Genomic DNA, 25,970 nt, shown 5'->3' on the forward strand with positions numbered 1-25,970 from the left:
ACATAAGACACAAAAATTTTGAGAGAGAAGTCTTTGTGAACAACCTGCCCATGATATGTAATACTTTACTGGAAATGGAAACTTAGCAAACTACATCTTGACAATGTGCTAATCAGACACAGAGAGCTAACAACAAAATTTACAGTAAGACTATATATTGTCCAGTGGCAGGAAGTTTATTACTCACAGTGCTGCCATGCCTTACCTTCCTGTTCTCAATTTCTGTTTCTTTTCAATAATTTACTGCTAACAGCTCTTAGGAGACATACGGACTAAGGTATAGAAACTATTTTTCTTCTTTAATAGTTTAATATTTTGATATTAACATGTTTGATACAAAATTAGTTAAAATGTCAGAATTTGTGTAGACCTCTGCTTCTTAAATTCTGTAATGTATATAAAGCTATGAAGTGAAATAACTAACTTGCAACAATCTTTTGTCATCCCATTATGCAATTTTGTGGGTTCTTGAAAAGGACCTAAAGTTAAATGTTTCCTCAAACGTATGTCTTCTCTGCGTTTGCTTTGGGTTTATGTTTGGAATATTATGTAAGCCATACTTCAGAATATTTTCATTAACTTGGTTTGACCTGCTGAATGGTTGGAGCCATTTGTCACTGCAGGGAGTAGGGGTCACGCCAGTTATTGGAACTGTTGGCCTTATGCCCCGCTATGGGTATGTTGTATTATCCCTGTGAGGATCAGTGCTGATCTGGGCTGTCTCTGTACAATAGAAGAAGCCCGTGCGAAGAAGATACGAATCGTACGGGATGTACTCAGATGATGATGCCAACAGTGATGCATCAAGTGCCTGTTCAGAGAGGTCCTACAGCTCCAGGAACGGGAGCATCCCCACCTACATGAGGCAGACAGAAGATGTGGCTGAGGTCCTGAACCGCTGTGCCAGCACCAACTGGTCAGAGAGGAAAGAAGGCCTTCTAGGCCTGCAGAACTTGCTAAAGAACCAGAGAACTCTAAGGTAGGATGGCATCCCAATAGAGAAACATCTTGTTTCAGTGTTGGTGGGAGGCAGGGGAGAGGGAAGGCGCGGTGTGTCTGTGACAGTAAGGTGGGGGAAGGAGCAAGGAAGCTTTTCTCACTTCTGGCTACTAGTGTATGTTTATATACTAGTGGATGTAGGGAATACACAATAGAGAATTATTGCCATACAGAGTGTTCATAAGATGCTTCCATCTACTATCAAAAGAAGGCCTTTTTTTATTATTACTACAATTTTGGGGATATTTATTCAGAAGAAATAGTTTACTACTTTCTACTAAGAACACTTTTTTCAGTATCTGCGCTGTTACAAAAATATGGTATAATACATGAGACAGTTTAAAAGAGATACTTGAAGAGGTTTGAAGTCTCATTTTAGATGAAATTTATTACATTTTTATCCATGTCTCAAACAAAACCTAGTTTACTAGATTATTTGATTCAAGATTTACTAGTGATTTCACTGATTGCTATGCATTAGTGTTCTAGCAGAACTAGCAGGGGAGTTGACTAATGTATTGTTGTCATTTTGACAGTCGTGTTGAGTTGAAAAGATTGTGTGAGATCTTCACAAGAATGTTTGCTGATCCTCACAGTAAGGTATGTGTAGGTTTTTCTTATTTTCATAAATTTCTGAAAACATAAATTAAAAGAAAGGCAGTTATGGTAAATTACGTCAGTGATATTTCCCTATGTAAAATTTCCCAAGCAAGAGTAGTTAATGGTATCAGATTTCAATTAATTTAATTTGAAGTTTTGAACAAGATAATTTTCCACCCTTTTTCTGCAGGATCATGGAAATAAAGTGAAGGTCAATGTCAAATAAAATGCATTGAAGTAGTTCAAGAGTTTGTGCTGAAAATCTGTGTTTTTAAGAGGTTGTTATTTACAGAGGCCCCTTCAACAAAAGTATAGATTTTCTCTCAATGAGAAGAAAAGGCTCTGCAGTAATTTAAGTTATAAATAAAGTTGTCTGACTAAATCATACATAATCAGATAAACTACATCAAGTGTGTATTTACTTATTTTCTAGGACATTGTGTATTATCATAGCTTATGATACCTTCCATGAATTTCGTAGATAGGGCTGCCAGTTGAGACTGGTGAATAATTTTTACATAATTTTTAAAATATTCCATAACGAGACTATACTTTGGTATAAAAGAAAATGTGATGGTTTATTCACTTTTACTTAGGTAGTGACTCAGTATGGATGATACAATAAGGAAAAGAATGCTTCTGTTTCTTAAGACAATTAAAATCTTTTTAAGTGAGTTACTTTGCATGATAGTATTTTTACAGTTTTTGTGGGAAGTGGGTTACTAGTACAACTTGATTAAACATCACAGTTTTTCACAGCAGAAGGAATGCAGGTAAGGAAGGATCCTGATAAATGTAATAATATAAAAAAAGTACCTAACTTTATATTTTATTTAATTATAGGCTTGTTTGGATGAAGTGGTGTCTTTTATGTTGAGTATAACATGTCCCACTTTGTGTCGGTATTTCAGAATTGATAAAATTACAAAGATGAATTCATAATAGGGTATTATTTCAGAAGTATTGACTTTTCCCAGAAGAATCCTGAAAAACTACTTTGATTATGCAATACATTTTACACGTTTTTAAAAATATGTAAAATTCTTTATTATTGCTGCAATGGAAAATTAAATTCAGAGTGATAAGAGGTCTTGACAGGTTAACTTTAGTGTTCATCTGTCCTCTTTATTTTTCCTGTTGGAAAAAGTGAGAGCTGCTATCTCTGACACCACATATTTTGGAAATAACTTGCACTGCCCACAGCAACGTGGCATTAAAGTTGATCACATACTGCAGAAATCCAGAAGAAAAGACTAAACCAAGCAGTTAAAAAGAAAAAAAAATTACATAAAAAGCAGAGGAAAGAATATTAAATATTGAAATATTGTTGGAATGTTTACTTTTTAAATGAAGTAATGACCAAATGGTTAATAGCAGCTTGGTTTAATTGTGCTTGTTCTGTGATAATAGTATTTGTAGCAATGTATATGTCAGAGCTAGAAATAAAAGAGCATTTTACCTTTTAAATAAGCCTTTAAAAATGTTATATTGACTTGTTCAGTTGGTTGTTCTGTTTACTAGCCACTATGATATGAAATAATGTAGCTTCAAGAAAATTTGGCCTGTGTTTGACCTGTGGTACAGCTGTTCCAATCCCTGAAACCTTGCCTGCTTTTTGGTGTTGCAAAGCTATTAATAGTTATCAATATGTTATCAGGAGAGCCCTTTAAATATAAGAGTTCATCAGCTGTGATTTTTTTTTTAATCACACATATACACCTACATAAATCTCATCTTAAACTCTACTCAAGTGTCTGTAGGAATTACTCTGTCATCACTTTTGTGGAATTTTATAAGGTTTACTTTAACAGGATATCTGGATGGAGGGAATTGCATAGAATAAGAGAATAATAATATTTGGAGGAGAAAATGGGAGAATGACTTAAAGGACGTGCCAAGTGTTTATTTTAAAATTAAATTGGGTATCCCAATAAAATTACTTAAATTTGTCATAAAAGTTTTGAAGTACCTTTTTTGTTTTATTTTGGTTTATATTCCATACAGGAATGTCGTATTGATGGCCACTAATTTGTGTGTTTTTATCTTTTTCCCTTTTTTGTTGTTTGTTTTGTTCTGTTCTGTTTTCGTTTCGTTTTGCATGCTGTCCCCTGTGTTGGAACTCTCTTTAGAGAGTAAGTTGGTTCGGTATTTGTTGGAAGCCTAACCTTACTTTGCATGAATGTGCAATTAACCCCTTTTCTCTATTTTTCTTCCCCAAAGAGTTCATGCAGTGTCAAGCCTTTTGCAATCATAAAATGCTATAAACAATTAGTAAAATGTGTGGTAAAATTTCGAGATGTGCTTTATCTACTAATTAGCTGACATTGTTTGGTTATGCATTCCTGCTTTGTATTGTGGTGGTTGGCACATCTGAAATAATTCACTTTAGAGGTAGAACACTTATAATTATTTCCATATCTGTTTATTTTTTTCCACTGTCAAATTATTATGACTTCAACTTTAGATGGTTGATTTCAGTATTTTAGTTTGCATCATAAAAACAGAAAGTGCAATTTTTGTAGTATCCACATACATTCTTCAACTTATAGGTGCTTGAGTTCCATTTTCCATTCCAAATTCATCCTTTACCTTAGATGCTCTTTCAGCCTTCTTAAATTCTTCATGCTGAGACAAAATGATATGTTGAGAATTTTTTTTTAATGCAGCAAAATTACTTTCCTTATTTTTGTCTAAACATTCTCCGTGGTAAATCTAAAATGAAGCAAAGCTTTAAAAAAAAGCTGAATCCTCAATTATGTGTATTTCTAACAGCTGAAACATGAGCACAGGATCTTCAGAGTATTTTAGCCATAGTGAATCATAATTCACTTTATAATGATTTCAGTTTAAGCCACTTTACATGTTTGAAGTGTCATAAAAAGTCTGTATTACTCCATCAAGTCAGAGCTTGTAAGCAGTTTGTTAGGCTGCCATGTTTTAATGGAAAAGCCACGTGTGTCAGTGTCTGCAAACTCAAAGAAACAGGTGCAGGTTTAAATTCTGCTGTGTAGTTCAATTTGAAGGATTTTGTGAGACCCCCCACCACACACACACACAGTGTAATCTTTATAGCACCAGAATTTGTTTGCCTAAGTATATTTTCCCCTCACTTTAGGGCTGGGAAAGCCAAAGACTCCATATTACAATACAGAAAGTACATATTGGTTTAGTTTTGCCTCTGTCCTTTTACTGTGGCTACTGCTTGTAGCCACAAAATTCTGTATAGTTTTAGTTTAGCCTGAGACAGAAGATGTTTCCAGTCTTGCACATAAAAGTCTTTCCCAGTACTGGCGGGGTAATTTTGAAACCTTAGACTTGAACATACATCTACACAGACAGCACAGAAGTTGGCAATTTTTTTCCACAATTTTTAACACACTTTGTCCCAAAAGCAAAATTCATTGAAGTAGCTATTCCTAATGGGCTTTATATTGAGTAGGAATTTGTGTTGTTTTCTTTCTAACACAGATTTTCAGTATTTAAGATATCTACTAAAAATTTTTCCCAAGTCTCCAGTAGATTCTGAAAGAGTCATAAAATACCTGGTTGAAAGGGAACCTCAAGGATGATCTGGTCCAACCTTTCCTGATAAAATGAATCCGAATCTATTTTTTATTTCTAGAGAAAATTTGGAGGCACTACTTTAAGAGATATTTGTATGGAATTTTTCCGCTTTATGGTGTGAGTTTGCTTTCCCTGACTTGGTGATCGTCATGAAAAGTGATTGAATTTCCGCAGCAAAGAAGGTGTGCAGCAGCCTGTGCCAGCTCCTCCTTACTTGCATCAGTGCTGTGGAAGAAAGTCTGCTTCCATGGCCTAGAGTGTGCAGCTGTGTGAGGTGTGATCACGATTTCAGGTTTTCCACTCTCACAGAAGCAGCAGAATTTGGCCTAATGGCAAGGCAGGTCAGCTGCAGAAACATGTTGGTTCCAGCCCTTGCTGTGCACCAGCTCTTCTAGCCTTGCACACATGCCATAAACACTCAGGAGGCAACATCTGCCCAACCCTCTATGCACCATAGCAATGCTGCTGTACCCAGCTCTGTGCTGGTGTGTGTATTGTGAAGGAACTTTTTTCTTGTCAGAGAAACAGGAGACCCATGGGCCACAGAAGTATAAAGTGTATACACCCTGATTTCACTCTTAGGCCTGGAAAAAACTTAAAACAAGTCAGATATATTAAAAGAGCTCTTTAAACAAAGTTACCTATTTGTCACACCCTCCCTTCCCTCCAAAAAAAGCCCGTCTTCCTGATGTGAGTCCAATTAAAAAATACATGGTTTTGGTTCTTTTGGTTTTGTTGTTTTGGTTTTTTTTTTACCTACTGCAGTCTTTTCAACATTATTTGTTGAAAAGAAGACAATGGATATTATGTTTTCAAAAAAATGAAAGTACTTCTGTGTTTTAAACACCTGCCAATCTGAAATCTATTGTGCCTTTTTTCCCTGCTGTGGTGAATAATTTTGTGTTGGGATACCTGTGATAGTAGAAGAAGCTTGTTCTGTTCTATACACATTATCTGTAAAGGAAAGGGACAGCTGTCCTCATTTTGCAGTAATTAATTATGCAGATATTTAAAATTATTGTTTTGCTAAAGAACTAGCAGCTTTTTTGGTTTTAAAAAGAAAGTGGTTTTGTAGTCTTTGAGGCATATGACAAATCAACTTAATGATAAAGCTTGAGAGGGTAAAAAATAAAGTTTTACTGGAAAAATTGAGGTTGCGCCAGCCATCACAGTAAGCATTCCTTTTCTTGACGAAACTGCATGGAATACCTAATTGTCAAACTTCTACAGAAGTCAGCTAACATTTCCAAAGTACTCTTACATCAAAATCTGATGAAAAAGCAAGGCAGATTTCTTTCTTTTCCTTCCTTTTTTTCTTTTTTTCCCGCTTGGCTGCAAAACACTGCCTTTCTCTGCCTCTGATTCCCTTACTGCTTTCTTCGTTTGTAAGTTCGGCATACGTCAGTGTCGCTTCCTCTTTTGCCCCATCCTACCCTCTTTCCATCTTCTTCTGCCTTGTAGGTGTTCAGTATGTTTTTGGAGACCCTGGTCGACTTCATCCAGGTCCATAAAGAAGATCTGCAGGACTGGCTGTTTGTACTGCTGACACAGCTGTTGAAAAAAATGGGTGCTGATTTGCTTGGGTCTGTACAAGCAAAAGTTCAGAAGGCACTTGATGTCACAAGGTAATGAGCACTTTAAAAAGTAATAGTAACAAATTTGTTAGCTATTTTCAAGGGTTTTGCTGCTTTTATTTTGTGTGTGTGTGTGCTGTTTGATTTCTGGAAAAATGCACAGCTTATAGAGATCTTGAAACTTAAATAAACCTTATTGCTTCAGCATTTTGGTTTCGTGAAATGACTCCTAATTGAAAGGGTTCGAGTCCTCAGTGCTGAACAATTAATATGATACCACTTACCTGATTGCAAAATGTGCACTTGAACCATGGTATGTTTGTTGTCTCACCTTGTATTCAGTGATGTAGAAATTGTGTTTGCACTTCTTTATTTTGCTGTGAAAGTTTCACTGGAATATTCATCTCTGCATCAGCATTAACTTTTAAGGAGTTATGATAATAATGGATTTGCTTTCTGTCTTCCCTTCCTTCTCACCAGACTTCACTAATAGCCTGATTTAGAATCAGAATTCTAGCATATCATTATTATATCATTCCTCAGTACTAGCATTATCTGTTCTAGATGTAATTGCTTCATAGCAGGAATTCCTTAAATCTTATGCTTTACATGCTAGGTAAGGATGTAATACAGTGTAATAATCAGATACAGTGGCAACTGGTAGCAGTTTAGCTGGTAGCAGCCTTACTAAGAAGGGTGAGAGCTTATTTGGTGCCTCTCAACAGTTCTTAAAAGAAAATTTAATGTAACTTAACATTATTTTGTTTGTTTACAGGGAATCTTTTCCAAATGACCTCCAGTTCAGTATTTTAATGAGATTTACTGTTGACCAGACCCAAACACCTAGTCTGAAGGTAAGACTTATTAGGCTTGCTTTGCAGACAGAAATTATCATTAATAGATGTTTGCTTGTCTTAATTTTTTAATTTGGATTGTTATTTTTGTTTTGTGTAAAAACAAAGAAAAAGAAAAGGTTTTCAATTAGTGGATTTTGTTTTTATAAACTTTCAGACAGTCAAGCCAGCACTGCAGGACCAGCTTCGCTCTTTTTGGAGCTCAAAGGTTTTTGTCTGAATTACTGTCTTTTTTCTTAACCCTATGTGAAACTCTTACAGTGTTACCAATAATTTGTATTTGAATGCATTGTATGCTGCTACTAACCTTTGCGAGAAACTTGAAGCATGCAGATGCTCAGTTTTAAACATGACACTAGTATGAAAATGTTTGCTGCAAGAGAGATCTAATAAAAACACAGTACAGTAAAAATGAGCAACAAAAATGTGGCTGCCTAACATCAAGCTGGTTATGCAAACTCACTCTATCAAGTCTTTCCTAATTTTATGTTTGTGATTTCCCATACTTTTTTCCCTAGTTCATATATATTTTTTCCTGTGTTCAGCCTGATAGGCCTTGAGTTATTTTAAATTATTCTAATATTAATGTGAACTTGAGTTACTATATTTAAAATCAGCTATTTCTGTGATACACTCCTCTGAAAGCAGTGTGTAGCTTTATAATTACACACATTTTTATCTAAGAATCTGTAGTCTGTAGACCTTCCAGCATATCTGAAAAGTAAAAATGTATTCTGTAGTACATTTGCAGTCCCAAAGAGTGTTCATTTTAGAACAAATGCATCAAATCCTAAGAAGATTTATAAGTTATGAGAATGGGGAAATAACAAGCATATGATAACTGGCATCTTCTGCTCTATCCTGCACGAAATATTTTTACTCCATTTGATACTGCACAAGAGTATGACTTTTCCAGAGTTATGTTGAACCTGAAGTCACATGAATATGCCTATTTTGTCTACAATACAGTAAAACTTATATTTTTAAGCTTTTGAGGACAGTTGATACGTTGACCACTGTTGCTTCGTAGAGCTGTGTTAAAAAGGGACTGCTGTCATTTATTGAAGACAGCAAATGAGGTAGTAAAAATCAGTTTGTTGTTTAAATGAATCCTTGGAACAAATTGAGATTGGTTTTATTCTGCTTGGTTTTGCTCTCTAGGAAAGTGAATTTGATGGTTGAGATATTCCTTTTTCCATACAGTAGTGTGTAGCTGTTAAAGGTGCATCAAGCACATTTCAAAGCTGAGAGTGTAGATTTGGAACAAGACATGGACTCCTACTAGGCTAATTTGGGACTGAGTTCAAGATTATTCCCTAAGTGGTCCAGAAGGAATTCGGAAATTTGAAACACTTGATGGGAAGACATTCTGAAAATAATTTTGAGAGGGAATTCTGAAATCAAGATGCTGGTAAAAGTTATCTCCATAGAAGAACCTATAGTTCTATAGTATAGTTTGAAGCAAAATCAAGAGTATTTAGAATGAATTTTTGAGACAGTAAATGATGTAACTGTTTAAGAAAAGGTAAGCTTTCTTTTTCCAGAAGAAAGTGGAATCTGCCCCTTACTTCCTTTTTATATGGTAACTACAACTTCAAGATTCAGACAGTAAAGTTATTTATTACCCACAGATCAGAAGTAACTATTTAATATCCATTATTGAGTATTTTGCCTAAATCCCATCTTCAGTGCACCCAGATATAATAATTGATGTAACCAGTTGAATAATTGGTGTGGTCAAAGCCCACTGAATAATTGATAATCCTAGAGGACTACTCCAATTCTTGAAGTCTTGAGCTTTTATTCTTTGATAAACTATTATCTCATTGCTTTTCTTCTAGGAATATTGAGAAACAGCATTCGCTGTGACAGGAAAAAGTCAGAGAAGGGATTTTCAGCATCCCCAAAGATGGTCAGATAGGAGGATGGTAGATCAGAAATTTGAGCTGTGTAACAATTCCCTTCTACAAATTACTTTTGTGTCTGGTTTTCACTTGATAGTAATAAATAATCATCGTCCTTTGGAGTAAACTGTCATTGTCATTCTCTACACTTAAAAAGACAGCTAAGTCTCAGGCAGTAAAACTTGAGCTTTAAGAGGGACCACAGGGATGGATTTGGATAGCTGGGCAGTAAGAAGGCCAACCATAGAGATGATAGAATTCTACTGACCTAATTCTTGAAAGATGCAGCTTAGTGTACTGTGCTATATCTGTCATGCTTCTGCAATCATTTTACACTTAGGTGTGGTGAGTTACTGAGACACAGTCTAGAGGTGCCAGATGTATGTGTCTGGTTTGGTCAAATGTTTGGATGAGCATAGGAGTCATGTTCTAGGTGGGATATAATCTCTTTAGCTTATTTTTGCAGGGGCAAAACATACAGTTTCCAAAGGATGGATATTGTCCTGAAATACTTCCAATCATCACTTCATTTTTCTTGTGTTTCATATCAACTCAGCCTCAGTGAGGAGTTGAAGTTTCTAAATCCTTCTTTATCTTGAAAGTGCTGATTTGTTGACAAAGGTATTTGCCACAGTTGATCAGAAGATTTTTTTTTTAACCTAAGTCAGCATTAAAATTTCTAGATTAAAAAACACCTAATTAACAGAGATTCACAACAATTTATCTTTAGTGTATATTTTAGTCATTTGGTTATATAAGGACACAGACAATCACTCCTAAGTATTCACTAAGGTGGAGATAGACACCTGGGCAGTCTGAAAGTGACAGTATTGAACAGCTTCCTAGAGAGTGGTTTCAGCTTAACAGCAAATACTCATTGTAAGAATTCTGGAGATGCTTTCATTGCAGTCCAAAAATTTTTCTCTCAGAAAGATTAAATGGATTGTTGAAGATGTTAGCCTTTTTATTTCTAAATTTCAGCTAAATTTCAGTACATAGTTACTGGAGATATTGGCAAAGATACTTCTAAAGTAGATTTGCTGCTCTTATGGAGTTTTACTTCAGCATGGGGTTTTTAATCTGTAATAATACTGACCACAGAAAGGTGTAGCCCTTCTAGCCCTTCCAGAATAAGTAAAAAATGCTTTTTTTTGAAATAGCTGTCAGGTTTAGCTTTGGGAATCTGTCTCACTGTGAAAAGCTCTGTTAGTAAGAACTCCCTCCATTCATTTTCTATTCAGTGCTGTTCTGTCCAAGAGCCTCCATTTTTGCCGAAGTCTGTGCAAGTTCCTCAGGAAGCAGTTCTCCAGACACTAAATAATCCTGCTCTCTCACATACAATACTTCAGAGTCTCTTCACTGGGAGAAATACCTCTGGGTGTTCTAAGTGTTACAGTCCTTAACAGCAACCTTTAAGTCTTACATCAGATTTATTTAAAGCCTCAACAGTCAAATGTAGTGGTGTCACAATGGTTTCCCTGTGTAATCTAGAAATGTCAACTATTGCTTTGAATTTGGAAAGCCATGTGGCCTAAGGTTTTTTGCTGCAGAGATGTTCATGGCTTGTCTTTTTCCTTGGAAAATAGCTAGCAAATAGTGCATTTGTAGATACTGATCTGCATAAGATGAAAACCTTCAGCTGCTGCTTGGTCTGACTTCAGAGACGTTGAGCTTTAACAGCTGCTTTGGAAATGAAATATTCATTATTAATCCTCATTGTGTGTACCAGTGTAGCTTGAGTTTTTAATCACTTGCAAGTTTCATGACCAAGAGAAATTTCTAAATAGCTTTGCACAGAGCAGTTGTACTACAATCCATGAACAACCAGAAATACACCCAGAACTCTTTTTCTGTCTGGTTATGATGGACATAAGTCTCTCCCTCCTGGTAGGTATTTTTGGTTCACTGTAATTACTAGTGGAAATAAAAGCAGCTGATAGATGGTCTAAATAAATGTCCAGAACATTCATTGACAGATTGGGTGACAAATTTCTGAGGTAGTAGGTGCTGAGTAGTAAATATTTTAGACATGCACAGGTGTAATAGACCTTTGCCCAAAAGCTGTGCAGTGGTGCACAGAGAAAGCAGAGAGGGGCTGCAGCCTGGGATGTACAAAACAGGGAATCTGCATAAGGAGTAAAACAAGTTTGTGGAGTAAGAGAATGATCAGATAAATAAGGGAGCTCAGGAGGTTTTCTGTCCTCCTGGTAAATCCATGTCTCTGTTATCTGAATATATTCAAACAAAGTGTGTATGTTACCCATCTTAAGTCTTTGCTAGAAATGCTATTCCATACATTTTTTAGTATTTAGTGGGAAGATTCCTGTGGCTTATTTCCAGAGACTGTGACTGCTCAATCTGATGTTTTATGAAAAAAGCACTGAGTGTTAACTACTTGGTAGGAGCTAGTAAGAAGTGATCACTGGTTCATCAGATGATGTTCATTTTTCATTTTAGCACTTGAAAAACTTTCTTAATAATTCTGAATTAATATTTTCTTCATTTCTTTTTTTTAAATATAAGCTTCTGCATATGCAATGATTTATGTCTTTTAGTTGCTATCAGTGAAATGTAAGCTTTCTATGAGTATTTGAATGTCTGTGGAATAACTTTCTTCTTCAAATGTTAAATCCATTTGTAGATTGTTTTATTGCAAAAAAAAAAAACCATTAATGCTGAAAATGTGTAGTTTAATTGGAAAAAAAAAATCTTTATTTTAGGGAATGAACACTCTGTGAGCTCAGTTGTTCTTGCAGCCCACCATTGTTATTGTCCACCTGACTCTGTTTCTCTTTGCAGGTCAAAGTTGCAATCCTAAAATATATCGAAACTCTTGCGCAACAGATGGACCCAGGAGATTTTGTAAATTCAAGTGAAACTAGGTTAGCAGTGTCTCGAATCATCACCTGGACCACAGAACCTAAAAGCTCAGATGTTAGAAAGGTATGTTTGTTAATGTGTCCTTAGAATTGCAAAACATTCCAGGTAACTAAGAATATTGAAGTAAAAAATTTTAAATTAACATCTTGAGACTCTCCATTACAGTCGTGCTTTTATATATGTTAGTATGTTGAGATTCTGTTTCATAATTTATCATTCTTCATTGCAAGTACTGTCTAGTACTAAAATCTCCTTAATGGCCATTTTTGGTAGTTTTAATATTACATCAGAGATCACCCCCTGTGATACTGAATAGCACATTTGTAGCAGGAGTGAGAGGTAAATTTGGTAGCAAACTCAGTCTAATCTCTGTTGGCTTTTCTAGAGTCCTTTATTTTTAACAACAGGTAGGTAGATAGCTGTTGAACCTTGGACAAAGAAAGTGCTTTGATGAGGTTATAGACTTATTGTCATAGGCTTATTCTTGCAATGCTGTGCTTTGAGTGCCAACCTCCCTTTTCCACATACTGATGTAAAGTGAAAATTAACATCTGTGAGCTACATAGATACAGCAGGGATAAATAACCATAAGAAATGTACTAGTGCTGTCTTTGGAAAGAGTTTCTAAACAGCACTTCAAATTAGTGCAGTAGAAAGCAAAAAATTCTTATTTTATTTGCGGTTTGATGGAACAGTTTGGTTGTTCTGATGGTTACAGGTCATGCTGTGTAGCTGCCATTTCCAGCATGTAAACACTCCAAAAATGTTGTACCTTTTATTGTTCCTCAGTGCAAGTGTTTATGACAAGGAGAGCTAACTCTTCTCTTTTTCTGTCTATTTCTGCAGTTTGAAAAGCAGCAATTAATTTGTTGTGATTTGTTTTGCTACTTTCAATTAGGTTTGAGTTTTGGCAGCTTCATCATTTCTGGAAAGAGTAACTTCCTTTGTTTAGGAGGGATGTAGGAAAGAATAGTAGGGACTATCTTACAAATTGTGATGTGAAGAAAACAAAAATAAAAATAACTTACAAGACTTCTTGGTATCTAGAATGTTTGTAATACATACTAAAAAAAACACCAGAGAGTTTTTGTATTGGAAGTAATGTTTTAGTCATTCACTTCTTGTCTAACTTCATGAGTTTGAGAAAACAGTAATAGATTACATCCAATGGATTTTCCTTGCCTGGATATCATGTTCTAGTAACATATAAAAGATCATAGAACAGGAGGAGAATTGAAGCAGCACTATCTTCTAAATCTGTGAAGTTTTAGTACTGAGACACGTGCCAAGCTGTCTTATCTGATGGTTCATAACCCTAATAAGCATTTTTATGTCAATAAGTAACTGAATCATGCATAGAATTACCAGTGAGTTTATTCATCTGGAACACCTTAATTATGTAAGTTTTCAGAATTTATTTTTCTTTCCATAAGACAGCTCTTTGAGGCAACTAACTGCAAAAATCCTGTAACAGTTGAAAATAAAATTTTGCCAAGAAGTAGTCAAAAGATAGTATAAAATATTTAATTCTCTTAACATTCTTCTCAATCTGCTATCACGGCCTTCTTAATTTTATTGGGTGTAATAAGCTTTATAGAATTTGGTGTAATTTCTTTAAATTAAAAGCTTTTTCTAAGTAATTTCAGTGTAATTCATGGATTTGGGTTTTTTCCTTAGCAAAAACAGTTCTAGTGCTAAGTATTATGAAAAATCCTAGTTTATTAGTCTCACATTGGGTACTCTTAGTATAGTTCAGTGACATGGAACTTCTTTCTGGAAAGTAAAATTCTGTTTCAAAACTTAGATTTCTTCTAAGATTAGCATGCTTCTGGAAGAAGTTTGAATCTATTCTTAGAAAATTTCTAAGAAGAAAGCAAAACCAAAGAAGTATTTCTAATCCTTATTTCACTCTTTTAAAGATTATCTCTACGTGAGTGAATTTAAAACTCAGCAGAGACCTTATGCTGGGGAGAACAAAAACCTCTAAATACTCTAAAATGCAGGATTTCTTGGTTAAGGAAGAAAGAGAGAAAATAGGTAATTGCATTGAAAACCTTCTGCAGTCAGTATTATCAGTTTTGGTACTATAAACAGAGCTTCGTTTTGGGCAGACTTGATGGTATCAGTTTTTGTCCTGATACAATCCTGGACTGGCTATTGTGTTCTCTTAATAGCAGCTTAAATAGACACAGTATTAAGGAGTGGAGATTGGCTAACCAGACAGAAAAAAGAAGGTGGTGATTTCCAAACCTCTGCTCAGATGCTAAATTTGTCTTGGTTTTGCTTTGTATCAGTTTAGATTAAAAGACTGACCATTAGAAATGACAAGGACAAGAGAAACATCAGACAGATTGCAGAGGACATTCAGGGTGATCATTTGAAGGGAAGGCTATCAAAGGGACAAGGAAATAAATTTAAAGTTAAAGAAAACAACCAGTCACGAGTATGCCAAGATAATTTGTGGCAATCTGGCATGCTAGGATTTTTGTTGTTTAACTTAATACTGAGATGTGTGCAGGTATGTGTGCTCATACCTTGGCTCTCCACTTTTAATTAAAAAATGCTACAGTTCATTGCTCTGGAAGCAAAAGGAGGGAAATAAATGTCTAAAAGAATTTTCTGAACTACTTGCTTGGAGTGTATTGGTGGTTAAGCAAGCTGCCTGTCATTCTGTCTAGCACAAGGCACTGGTTGTCTCCAGTGCCTGGCAGACCTTGAGGGTGAGCTGTATAAACTGCACATAGTTGGTTAATCTTAGAACCACAGTCTTCTGCTACAAAGAAGTCATTCTGGAGAACTTCCTCCAGCTCTCATTTGCACTTGTTAGTTTAGTGACTATGTTGACAGGTTTGTTATACTATCCAGTGAATCTTCATCAAACTGTACAAACATTACTTAATTCTTTCAATCAACAGTTCCTGTACTAAGGGGAATCCAACTGTTGTGTAATTTACTGTGTTGCTTTGTCAGTAGAGAACACTGATGTTTTTATTCAGGTTAAAAAAAACCCAGCATGTGTAAAACATGCTGTAAGATGAATGTGATAGTAAAGATGAACTGATTAAATTGAGAGTATGGGAGGTGACATCCAGTACAAACTACTCCACAGTTTTCATTTTCAGAATTTGTAGTCAGCTAAATTCCATTGCCCATTATGTTTGCCTCCCTTTTAGAAAGGTTAAAGGAAGCAGAGGCAAGGTTAACTAACTAGCTTGGCTGTAGGGTAAGTTATGAGGAGTATCAAGTGCTGTGATCACTACTGTCTCATTCCACATTAGGATATCTTGTTTGGTTGCGTTTGTTTTAATTTCTACAATGCTAACTGTTCCTTTTTAGGCAAGTGTGTTACCATCTGTAATTTCTTACCACTTGCAGAACTCAGTAGAAAGGATCACAGGCTTCCTTCTGCCTGGAGTGTTTCATTTCTCTCTCTAAATTTATTCAACTTCCCAAACTCTGAAAGCCATTTTTCAAATTCCTTCATTTTTTTTTCAGTAAGGATGTGGGGTTAGGAGGCTTGAAAAGCACTTTTCTGAAAGACTGCTTGTTACAATGGTAGTTGTGTGCCTGAATTTATCAAAATCAGAACTTCCAACTTGCCAGCAAATATGAACTGCTTTTGTTCACATCTGTTAACATCTTTATTCAAGCTTGATCAAGACTTAAGTCACATTTTGTGATTACCACTCATTATGGCATCTTTTGCTGATAGTTACTTTGAAACTCTAATTAATGTCTTGAGTTTGTGTTTTCTTCTTGTAGGCTGCACAGTCAGTGCTGATTTCCCTTTTTGAACTCAACACTCCAGAGTTTACAATGCTGTTGGGTGCTTTACCAAAAACATTTCAGGATGGAGCCACAAAGCTTCTCCATAATCATCTCCGGAATACAGGCAACAGTGGTCAGGTATCCACTTCTGCTACTCTTCTTTCTGAAGTTACTATGTAAAAGCCTACTTAGTAGCTCTCTATGGAATGTCTTTTCCTTTTCCTCTGCAGTTACAGTTTCTATGTTGCTTCCAAGTGACTTAATAGATTTGGATGTGCTTCTTAAGAGTAGTCATCTTGTACTTTCTAAATTCAAAGTTACACACAATTGAAGTTACTAGCAATGGGTTAGACAATCCAGGAACTTAGTTGAAGCTCTTTAAATGTTTCTAGGTACCAGAAAAAAAAATAATAATAAATATAATAAGTTAAAAGGGAAGCTTTTAATCCTACTAAGTATCTTTTCTCACCTCTCCTCCTCCAGGGATCAATGGGAAGTCCTTTAACAAGACCTACTCCACGCTCCCCAGCAAGTTGGTCAAGCCCTCTCACTTCCCCAACCAATACATCACAGAACACTTTGTCACCAAGGTAATGTGGTATTACAATGCCACATCTAAGGCTTATAACACATTGTCCAAAATGTAACCCCAGAAATGAAAGGATTGGCAGAATTTTGCACAAAATGGCAGATGCTCAGAAATAATCCCTCTTCCTCCATAGAATGAGACTGCTCAGCCTCCCAGAAGGATCTGACATGCTGGCCTGAGGTGGGAAAGGGCTGTCCATCTTGGAATGCAAATGGATTAGCAAGAGAGCAAACCCAAGTGTGCTTCTCTAACAAGTGTTAAAATATGTCATCTCATGTCATGGTTTAATCCCAGTTAACAACTAAGCATCATACAGCCACTCAGTATCCCCATGGTCGGATATGGGGGACAGTCAGAATATAAAAGAGAAAAAGTTGAGATAAAGACAATTAATTAGGTAAAGCAAAAGCTACATGTGCAAGCAACAGACAATGAATTTGCCATCTCTTATGGGGGATCAGGTGTCCAGCTGTCCCCAGGAGAGCAGGACCCCATCACTTGTAGCAGTGACCTGGCAACTCAAGTGCCATAACTCTGAACATCCCTCCTTTCCTCCTTCCCTCAGTGGTACATGTTTAGATGGTGATGCCATATGGTGTAGAACATGCCTTTGGTCAGTGGTGTCAGCTGTCCCAGCCATATCCCCTTCCAGCTCCTTGTGTACCCCCGGGCTGCTCGCTGCCAGGGCTGTGTGAGGAGCAGAATAGGCCTTGGCTCTGTGTAAGCACTGCTCAGCTGGTGCTGGAACAGCCCTATGGTAACAACCCCATTTCCAGCACAGATCCAAAGCATAGTCCTCCAGCCAGCTACTATGAGGAAAGTTAAGTCTGTCCCAACCAAAAGCAGCAAACTGGGTCATCAAGCCAGATTTAAAACTGGGGAGACTAAAGAAGTAATAGTTTACAAGTGTTTTTTACAGTAATGATGTTGTCAGCAAAGTGGACAACTTTGTAATTTTGCTTTTACCAGTCAACTTGCTGTTGAGTTTTATCAGTGCTCCTTACTTGAGCACTTTTTTCAGAATAAGAGGATGGTGTAAAAATTCCAGTTGTTTCACATTCAGCAGAGTAAAACAGAGCAAAATAAGTTTTTCTTCAGGCAGTTGCTGTTACCTAATGTAGCTTTTCCCTTACCTACTTTTCAGTGCTTTCTGTGTCGATGGTAGTACACTAAGGCATACCATAATACAATTTTGGATTGTGAAGAGACAACTTTCTTAATGTATTTCAAGAAAAGTTATCATCTTAGTAATATTTCCTCAGTCTCTGTAGTTGCCTGCTAATGTGATTTAAAAGTACAGGTCACAAAATAAATCCATCTTACTTCCTATGTCCTTCTCCGTGGCCCACAGTGCATTTGACTATGACACTGAAAACATGAATTCTGAAGATATTTACAGCTCTCTTCGTGGAGTCACTGAAGCCATTCAGAATTTCAGTTTTCGCAGTCAGGAAGATATGAATGAGCCTGTAAAACGAGATGCTAAAAAAGATGATGGTGACACAGTGAGTATTTACACTCAGTCCATGTTGGTATCGGCAAACTAAGCTAGTGTCTGATTGACTGCAGATAAGAAAGCATCTGTTTCAGGAGGTTTATATTCTTAAATTGGGCATGTCTCCTAAATTACTTAAGAGCTTTAGAAAAATATGTTCCTAGTCTTGAGCTGCATTTTGAAAACGTAAATGCTGATTTTACATAGCAATGTCTGTGTCTTTAACATGTTAACAGTTTACGAATCAGTGATCTTGCAAAACAGCTGAAATTATTTTTCTGAGATGTTTGTATCCTAATACATGTTTTTCTGAATGTTTTATTTTATTTTGTACACAACCTGTGGGATGTTAAGATGCACTATTTAAGACTCCTGTTTCTGTTAAACTTTGGCTGTAAGATTTGTTGAACTTGCCACATATATATATGCTTAAACACATTTTTAATCACTTTGCATGAGACTTCTAAGATAAAATACTAAAATACAACTATTTTTGGTTTATGATTTTTTTTTGACAACATACACCTTTTTTCTGGTTTTTTTTTTTTTTTTTTGGTTGGTTAGTTGGTTTTTGTTTTGGTTAATTTTTTTTTTTTAAGAAAAGCAGCTTTTAGGGAAATAAGACTTCTTATTTGAAGGCTAGTTTGAAAATTCTAAGCATTTTGAAATGTGTGAGTTTTTGCTATATAAATGAATTAGTGCTGTAGTTAATGGAAAGGTGTAAGAGTGTTTGACATGCTCCTGTGACACTTGCTGTGGTGCAGATTTGCAGTGCTTCGGGAATGGTGGACATGCGAGCGGGAGGTGGTGTGAGCGATACGGGCCGGACAGCGCTGGATAACAAAACATCTTTACTCAACACCATGCCTCCCCACGCCTCACCACGCTCACGAGAGTACAACCCATACAATTATTCTGATGGGATCAGTGCTTTCAATAAATCTGCTTTGAAGGAAGCCATGTTTGATGATGATGCAGAGCAGTTTCCTGATGGTAAGATTCAGATGACATTCTGTGCTAGAAGAAAAATTATGAGATTTTCTATCTTGGAGTTCAGTTCCTGAAGTTATTGTTAGGGAGATACGTATCACTTCTTTGAGAGGTTTTTACAAAAGCTGTATTTTAAATTAGTTTATTTGTTAGTCATCTCTTTGAGTTACATTGTTGGATTACCTGGTAGCTGTAGAGACTAAGGGTAAAAATGAAGGAAATGCTGAAGTATGTTGTGTACTTCTGGAAGCACCTCCTTATCAGTATTGCCAGTATAAATTTACCTATTAGATTGTTTTATGATTGAAATTTAAAGCAGGAGGGTGGAGAAAAGATTTACAGCAAGGAAGTAAAACTGGATCAAACTGGTTTGGGGAATTAGGTGAAAGATTAAGTATTTTGTTAGTTATATATTTGTATTTGAAACATGGCATTGGCATTTTCTATTGACTAAACATTATTTTTAAATGAAACATAACAAACCAGCTTTTTGCCAGGAATGTGGTTCATCTAGTCCATGTAAATATAGGAACATGGGTTGCTGTTTTGTAGGCTTCCAGAGCTTCTTTATGATATTTCTCCATTTATCTTTAGGTAATTTTTTCTATCTCTATTTTAAGAAGGTTCCAAATTAGCACTACTGTCATTATTTTAACAAATAGTCAATGGTTCTCATAATCTGGTATTCACTGGTTCAGCTATAGATTAAGCTTTTAAGTAAACACTTTCTTAATAACAAGGGACAAAGCAATCATCTCCCTTCCACCTGTTTTGCTTTTGTCATTCTGCAAAAGATGTGTTACAGAAACAGTTAAAAACCAGTTCTTTTTTGACATGGTGTTTTATCCACCTATTCTATAAGTTGGCTTTAAGTTTGCATCAAATCAAAACCAAATCCAAGTATGGTGCATTTTTCTTTGGTTTTCTTATATATCATGAAGAAGCATGTAGTGCAGCCAGATACTATCTTCTGAAAAAGATGGAGGGAAAAATCACAGTTTTACAAATCGTGTCATGTGCATATTAATAATTAAATAGCTTTGCCATCCACATACAGAGCCAGGTTATGTTTGAGATTCTGTATTAAGGGACCTTGTTTTACATGGGAGAGGCCTCCTGCCTTCTGACAACTAATTTTTGGGTATTGCATTAAACCAGATGCAGTCTGTGCTGTGCCAGCATGGTCCAGGTTTGTAACAACTCACAACTGGCTGGAGTGAAGCATCCCCATCTAGTATGAGTTTATTCTGGTTGGAAGAGTAGTGCAATGCATTATTTAGGTCTGCTCTTTAATGGGTCTTGATGAAGTACTTGCTTTCATTCCTGTGCTGTTCACCCATAGTATTTAGCTGTATCGTGTACATTCTGTCATTTGTGTGTTACTTTAGAATTTCACTGGGATTATTTGTGAGAAGTCTGCAAGAGAAAAGATACACTTGGCAAAAAACCTTGTGCATACAACTCCTCTGTTGAGAGTTACACACCTTCCCCATAAACCTGAAGGGCTAATTTGACATTAGTTATTAGGTTTTGGAAACTCCACAGAATTGCTGCTTGTTCCTGCCACAAAATTACCTTAGTACTGGATTCCCAGCTATCCTGTCATGCATTACTGACAGAAAGATGTAGAAATACAAGGCTAGATGGGAGAACCTTAGCTGCTCATACAGTCCTGTCAACAGCACTGGAGCAGGAATGTGTATTTTACAGATGGTTTGTCTGGCAGTTGAAAATTTTCTGTGGAGGAGATGCGACAGTGTGCCTCACATGACTCACATTTGAGTGTTTTGCTTCTCTTATGTAAAAAGATCTTTAGAGTAACAACCTAAATCTTCCAACCACTTGCACTTTGATTTTTTCCCAAGGGAAACACTCTTTATCTGAAGCATAGGGAAACAGTCCCTGTTTGAAAAACAGTGTTCTTCTCCAAAGAAGCTTATTTATTTCAGCTTACTTCCATGGCTTGCACTTTTCAAACATCTTCCTTTCTACCTCCCACTTTGTACATGGGCTTAGGATTTCTGCTTCTGTGTCTCACATTACACTTGGCATCTTTTTTCTTCCAGACCATTCCTTTGATTAATATGACAATTTTCAGTTCTTACCCTGTTCTTCAGAACATTTGTGATTGCTCCTTAAAGTGATGTCATCTGCAGATTTTTTAAGTTGGCTCCACATTTTTTTGATAGCACTAACAAATGCATCCAACAGAGCCAGGCTCTGCACACATCTAAGCAAGGACATCACTCATATCCTCCTGGATTAATAGAAAGGCATTTATAATCCAGTCACCCTGCAAGTGATTCATCAAATTTTGCACTTGCTTTGTTTGCTTTTTTTTTGGCCATCATGTTTGCATAGCTTTTATAGTAGGATGTTGTGAATGGCAGTAGGAAAATCTTTCCTAAATTCAGGACATACCTACATGTTCCCTTTTAACCCCTACACTGTTTGTCCTGTCAAAAGGATATTTGATTGGTTTGAGAAGAGCTGTTCTTCATCAATTATTTATCTCTCTAATGCATATTTTAATTCATTCAAATGAAGGAGCTATATCTGCTCCTCTTCATTTGTGTTTTCTTTCCTTTCTGAAAAATAAATTTTGAGAGTAGATTTTGAACATGACTTCTTTTATGCTACTCCATTCTTACCTAGAGCATGTTTGGAAGTTAAATACTGGGTGCTAAGTCATACAAAGAAATGGAAAAGGCAAGCTGAAAAAGCACGTCCCTCTTGGTTATCTTCATGTTTTTCAGTTATGTAGTCCATACACACTGAAGCTTTTTAACCCTTCCATCCATCCATCTAAGATGACAATACAATGAAAATGCTTTATTTAAACAGATATAAGTAGTTTTGCAAATGAAGTGTCAATATGCATTCCCTGAAAATGGATTTGCTATGCTATAATTCTTACAGTTTGGTAGAACAAATATAAAAGTGCTGCCAGTAAAAGTAATGATCTTGCTTCCATAAAAATGACTGTCCATTCTACTCATCTGCTTTAAATAATAACTGACCTAATGCAATTTCAGTCTGCCCTTTAGTCAAACATTAATCATCCATTAATACAGAGGCAGCAGAAGTGTTTGTGGTTTGATTTCAGGTGCTGGTGCTCCTGTTTATTCATGCAGAACAGAATGCAAATAGGAATGTGGGATTCAAAACCAGCATGATTTTTACAGTAGCTGACGTGTGATATTAAGATATTTAATTCTGTGGTACTCAGCATTTACTGTTTTCTTTGTACAAATGCTTTGTACAGCATTTTCAAGTTCAAGGGCTGTGGTTTCTCAGTGTATGATATAATTAATTTGTCATGGAGGATGTTTTTCATGTGTCAGTTAATACATGCAGTCATTTCAGGAAAGGTGCAATGCATTTGTATTCTATGCCAGAACTTCCAAATTTTCACCTTAGGAAATGGCATATTTCTGTTAATTTATCCAAATGTTTCAGTGCAAAGATGGAAGGTATATGCTTCCCTTTCTTAAAGGCTGAATAAAGATTCCCAAGTTGGTATTCAAGTTTTCATTAAGACCATATTTAAGTTTCTTGATGGTTTGCAGATCACTCTATTTGCGGTCCAGTGTTTACAAATACAGGCTGTATTAATAATGTGTTTTTCCATTATAATGGAATCCTGTCTAATAAAAACTAAAATTCAGAGCCATCTTTAAATGAATTGGTTTTGGGATCTATGGGACTAGCCCTGGTTTGCCTTTATCTCAGCTCTTTTGTACCAAGCACTATTGTTATACTTTTTTTTCCCCTGCTTGTTTTAGCAACCTAGCCATTGTGGAATCTTGGCTTACGAAAGTCTAAACAATTCTGTAATACTAACAGAGAAAATATTTTTTTTCATCTTGAATGGAAGGGTCATATGGGAAAGATGGCCCTTCTTGTATAGATCAGATATAAAAGGATGCAGAGTACTTAGTGGGTACTGCAAGCCTAAAAACTCCTGCAGCAGACTAGCCTGCAAGGGAGCTTTTGCTGTGTCATTGTAGGGATTTGGGAGGGATTGTTAGCTTGTTCAGCAGTGTTGGCTGCACTGAAAATGTAGTGGCCAAACTGCATTGCTTGCAGGCACATGGGGGGGAAAAAACAAAAGCATGCTCGAAAACAAGCAAGTCATTCTAGAATATATCCTTTAGTTGTACAACAGGCACTGTTATTGTTATCTGCAGTAACTGTTTGTGCATTCCTTTTTGACAGAGCCTCCCATGGACCATTCTGATCTGGTTGCAGAGCTACTGAAAGAGTTATCAAACCACAATGAGAGAGTTGAAGAAAGAAAGGCTGCCCTGTATGAGCTCATGAAGTTAACTCAGGAAGAGTCTTTTGGTGTTTGGGATGAGCACTTCAAAACAATACTTCTGCTGCTGCTTGAAACACTTGGAGATAAAGAGGTAAATTCAGAAACATCCAGTTCAGAATGTTAACAAAGTACATGGCTTACTTTCAGTACCTTTGACATTTGTATGAGCTGTAGAAAGGGCACAAATTCCAGTTAGTGGTGGAAAAATAAAAAAATGTGAAAATACAAAAATGCCATAAAGTCCAATTCCTCTGATGGTGAAAAGGGCATCAGTGATACTTACTTTCTTCAGGATTCCTATTTGTGGAATCTGACATATTAGATTGAATGAAACATTTTTGCACAGAGATTCAAAGCTTTTCTGTTTATAGCCCCTGAATGAATCTGGAATTTCCAAACATCGTGTGTGGCAAAGCATTTAAATATTTGTTTCTAAAATACAGTAATAACTGTTGTGAAGGGACTGAGTTCTTTCTATGTAATAGAAATGTAGAGAACTATGTAATGTAGAGAACTAGTTCTCTAGAAAGGCCATGTTTCTGAAATTGCTCAGGATCAAAAAGACACTAGTACTTGTGTGTGATTTTTTAAATTGTATAAAGAAAAAGTAAATAATGTATTTGCATGATGGTTTTATCAGCCCTTGAGTTTGCAACTTCTGGGTAGCATAGATAAGTCAAAATAAATTTAGTAATATGTTTATGATCTGTCACCTGCATTTTCTGCAAAAAAAAGAGATTGAAGAGATTCTTTCCTACTTTTATTTGTTAACACTAGATTGAGCCTGTTTATGTGTGCAAAGCATAATCAGATTTTTTTTTCCATTATTAAAGATTTTTCCAGCAGCTGAACAAATGTGAAAAGCATATGCCTGTTTAAAGATGCATAACTCATTTATTTTAATATTGAATCTTTAGCATGCAATTAGAGCTTTGGCACTGAAAGTTCTAAGAGAAATTCTAAGAAACCAGCCAGCAAGGTTTAAGAATTATGCAGAGCTCACAATCATGAAGACCTTAGAAGCACATAAGGATCCTCATAAGGAGGTCAGTAATCAGTTATTTTATTTGTTTAAAGTTATATTATTATAAAATTATTACAAAATGAAAGAACTGTCCAGAAAATGTGAAATAATAATTTCTTACCAAGGAAGTAATTTTTTTAATAATGAGCATATTATTATATGTTTAATAACAGTGATGTTATTAGTAAACATGGGTTTGCAACAAAAAAAACCCCTGCAGTTCTAAAAGGTTCTGAATGGCTAATATCATCCCTAATAACAATTGCCTTGGGTGCCATCCCACAGGACCATGTAACCAACAGCGTGTCACCATGGCTCTTCAAGGAATAACTGAAAGGTGCTTTTTCCTTGTTTGGCATCTTAAGCCAAATATAAGTGTCTTAGAGATGTGAAACAGTCTTTTGGATTGAAATGAGATTCATGGTTGAGAGATGAGGCTAAACAAGACAAGGAATTGTCACCCCTTTCCATTCTGCTCCATTTGAGAGCATGGCTTTGAATGGTGTTAAGGGAAAATGCAGAGGAATATGTCAGTGGGGGAGGGGCTTGTGCCAGGAATAGTGAGGGGATTCAGGAGAAGGGTAAATGTAACCTTGCTCAGAGTTACTTGTGATGCCTGCATACACAATAAAGGACAATGCATGTAAATACAGGAAACACAGATACAACAACAAACCCAATATTCAGCTTCTGACATCAGTGTCACTGATGCTGTGGAAAGATTCCATGTTTATACTAAATGAGTCCATCTTCCCATGCAAGGGCACTTTGTGGAATTTACTGGGGAGTTTCAAGCTTTGAAGTTGACTGCAATTCCTCCCATCCCATGACTTTATCACTCATTTGATACTCATTTCTCTTTTCCCCTTGCTCTCTGGATTTGTTTCATACACTGCATTTATTACAGTGTCATTTCCCTATTGTTCCTTCTCTGTTCCTGTGCTTTTTTCCCCTCTCATCGTTTTGTGTGCTAGGAGTGAGAGAGAAAATTTTGAAGGTTTTTGTACACCACTGTGTACCACTCATTGTGTACAGTGCTTCCCCTTGTTAGATGGCAGATGCCACCACAGCACCAATGTGAAGATCAGATGTTAATTTTCCCTGTGGTGCCCTTATTGTATTTTGAGCTTGTGTAGCTGGTGAAGTCCTACCTTATTATTCTTGTTCTGCATATTCTTCAGGGTTAAAGTACTCCTTTGTCATAGTTTCTTTCAAAATCATAGGGGAAGAAGAACATCTCTGTTGGCTTCTACAATTAGCAATCTAGGCATGTCATTAAACACACCTTCGAAATTAATGTGAAAGCATGTTTTATCAGTGATCTCGGACTCAACAAGCAATAACAAATGACAACACAAGAAATTACAGGTTTACAAAGGTGGTGATACTTCAATATGTAGTTGGAGGG

The 25,970-nt window shown here is 36.2% G+C and overlaps 1 protein-coding gene across 44 annotated transcripts in view; it reads left to right on the plus strand.

Moving 5' to 3' along the window:
* Positions 1-25,970, plus strand: part of CLASP2 (cytoplasmic linker associated protein 2) — a 146,022-nt gene that overhangs the window by 115,006 nt on the left and 5,046 nt on the right. For 16 of the 44 annotated variants that reach the window (XM_063157438.1, XM_063157503.1, XM_063157646.1 and 13 more), the window contains 13 exons: positions 254-277; positions 735-979; positions 1,536-1,599; positions 6,625-6,788; positions 7,513-7,591; positions 7,749-7,799; positions 12,295-12,438; positions 16,138-16,281; positions 16,627-16,733; positions 18,084-18,237; positions 18,992-19,220; positions 23,436-23,629; positions 24,456-24,584. In XM_063157438.1, coding sequence (XP_063013508.1) covers positions 254-277; positions 735-979; positions 1,536-1,599; positions 6,625-6,788; positions 7,513-7,591; positions 7,749-7,799; positions 12,295-12,438; positions 16,138-16,281; positions 16,627-16,733; positions 18,084-18,237; positions 18,992-19,220; positions 23,436-23,629; positions 24,456-24,584 — 1,728 coding nt within the window. The remainder of the gene's footprint in view (positions 1-253; positions 278-734; positions 980-1,535; positions 1,600-6,624; positions 6,789-7,512; positions 7,592-7,748; positions 7,800-12,294; positions 12,439-16,137; positions 16,282-16,626; positions 16,734-18,083; positions 18,238-18,991; positions 19,221-23,435; positions 23,630-24,455; positions 24,585-25,970) is intronic. The other 28 variants (XM_063157484.1, XM_063157579.1, XM_063157807.1 and 25 more) reach the window with 3 other exon arrangements.

Source organism: Melospiza melodia, chromosome 1 (genome assembly GCF_035770615.1).
Source record: "Melospiza melodia melodia isolate bMelMel2 chromosome 1, bMelMel2.pri, whole genome shotgun sequence".
NCBI lineage: Eukaryota > Metazoa > Chordata > Aves > Passeriformes > Passerellidae > Melospiza > Melospiza melodia.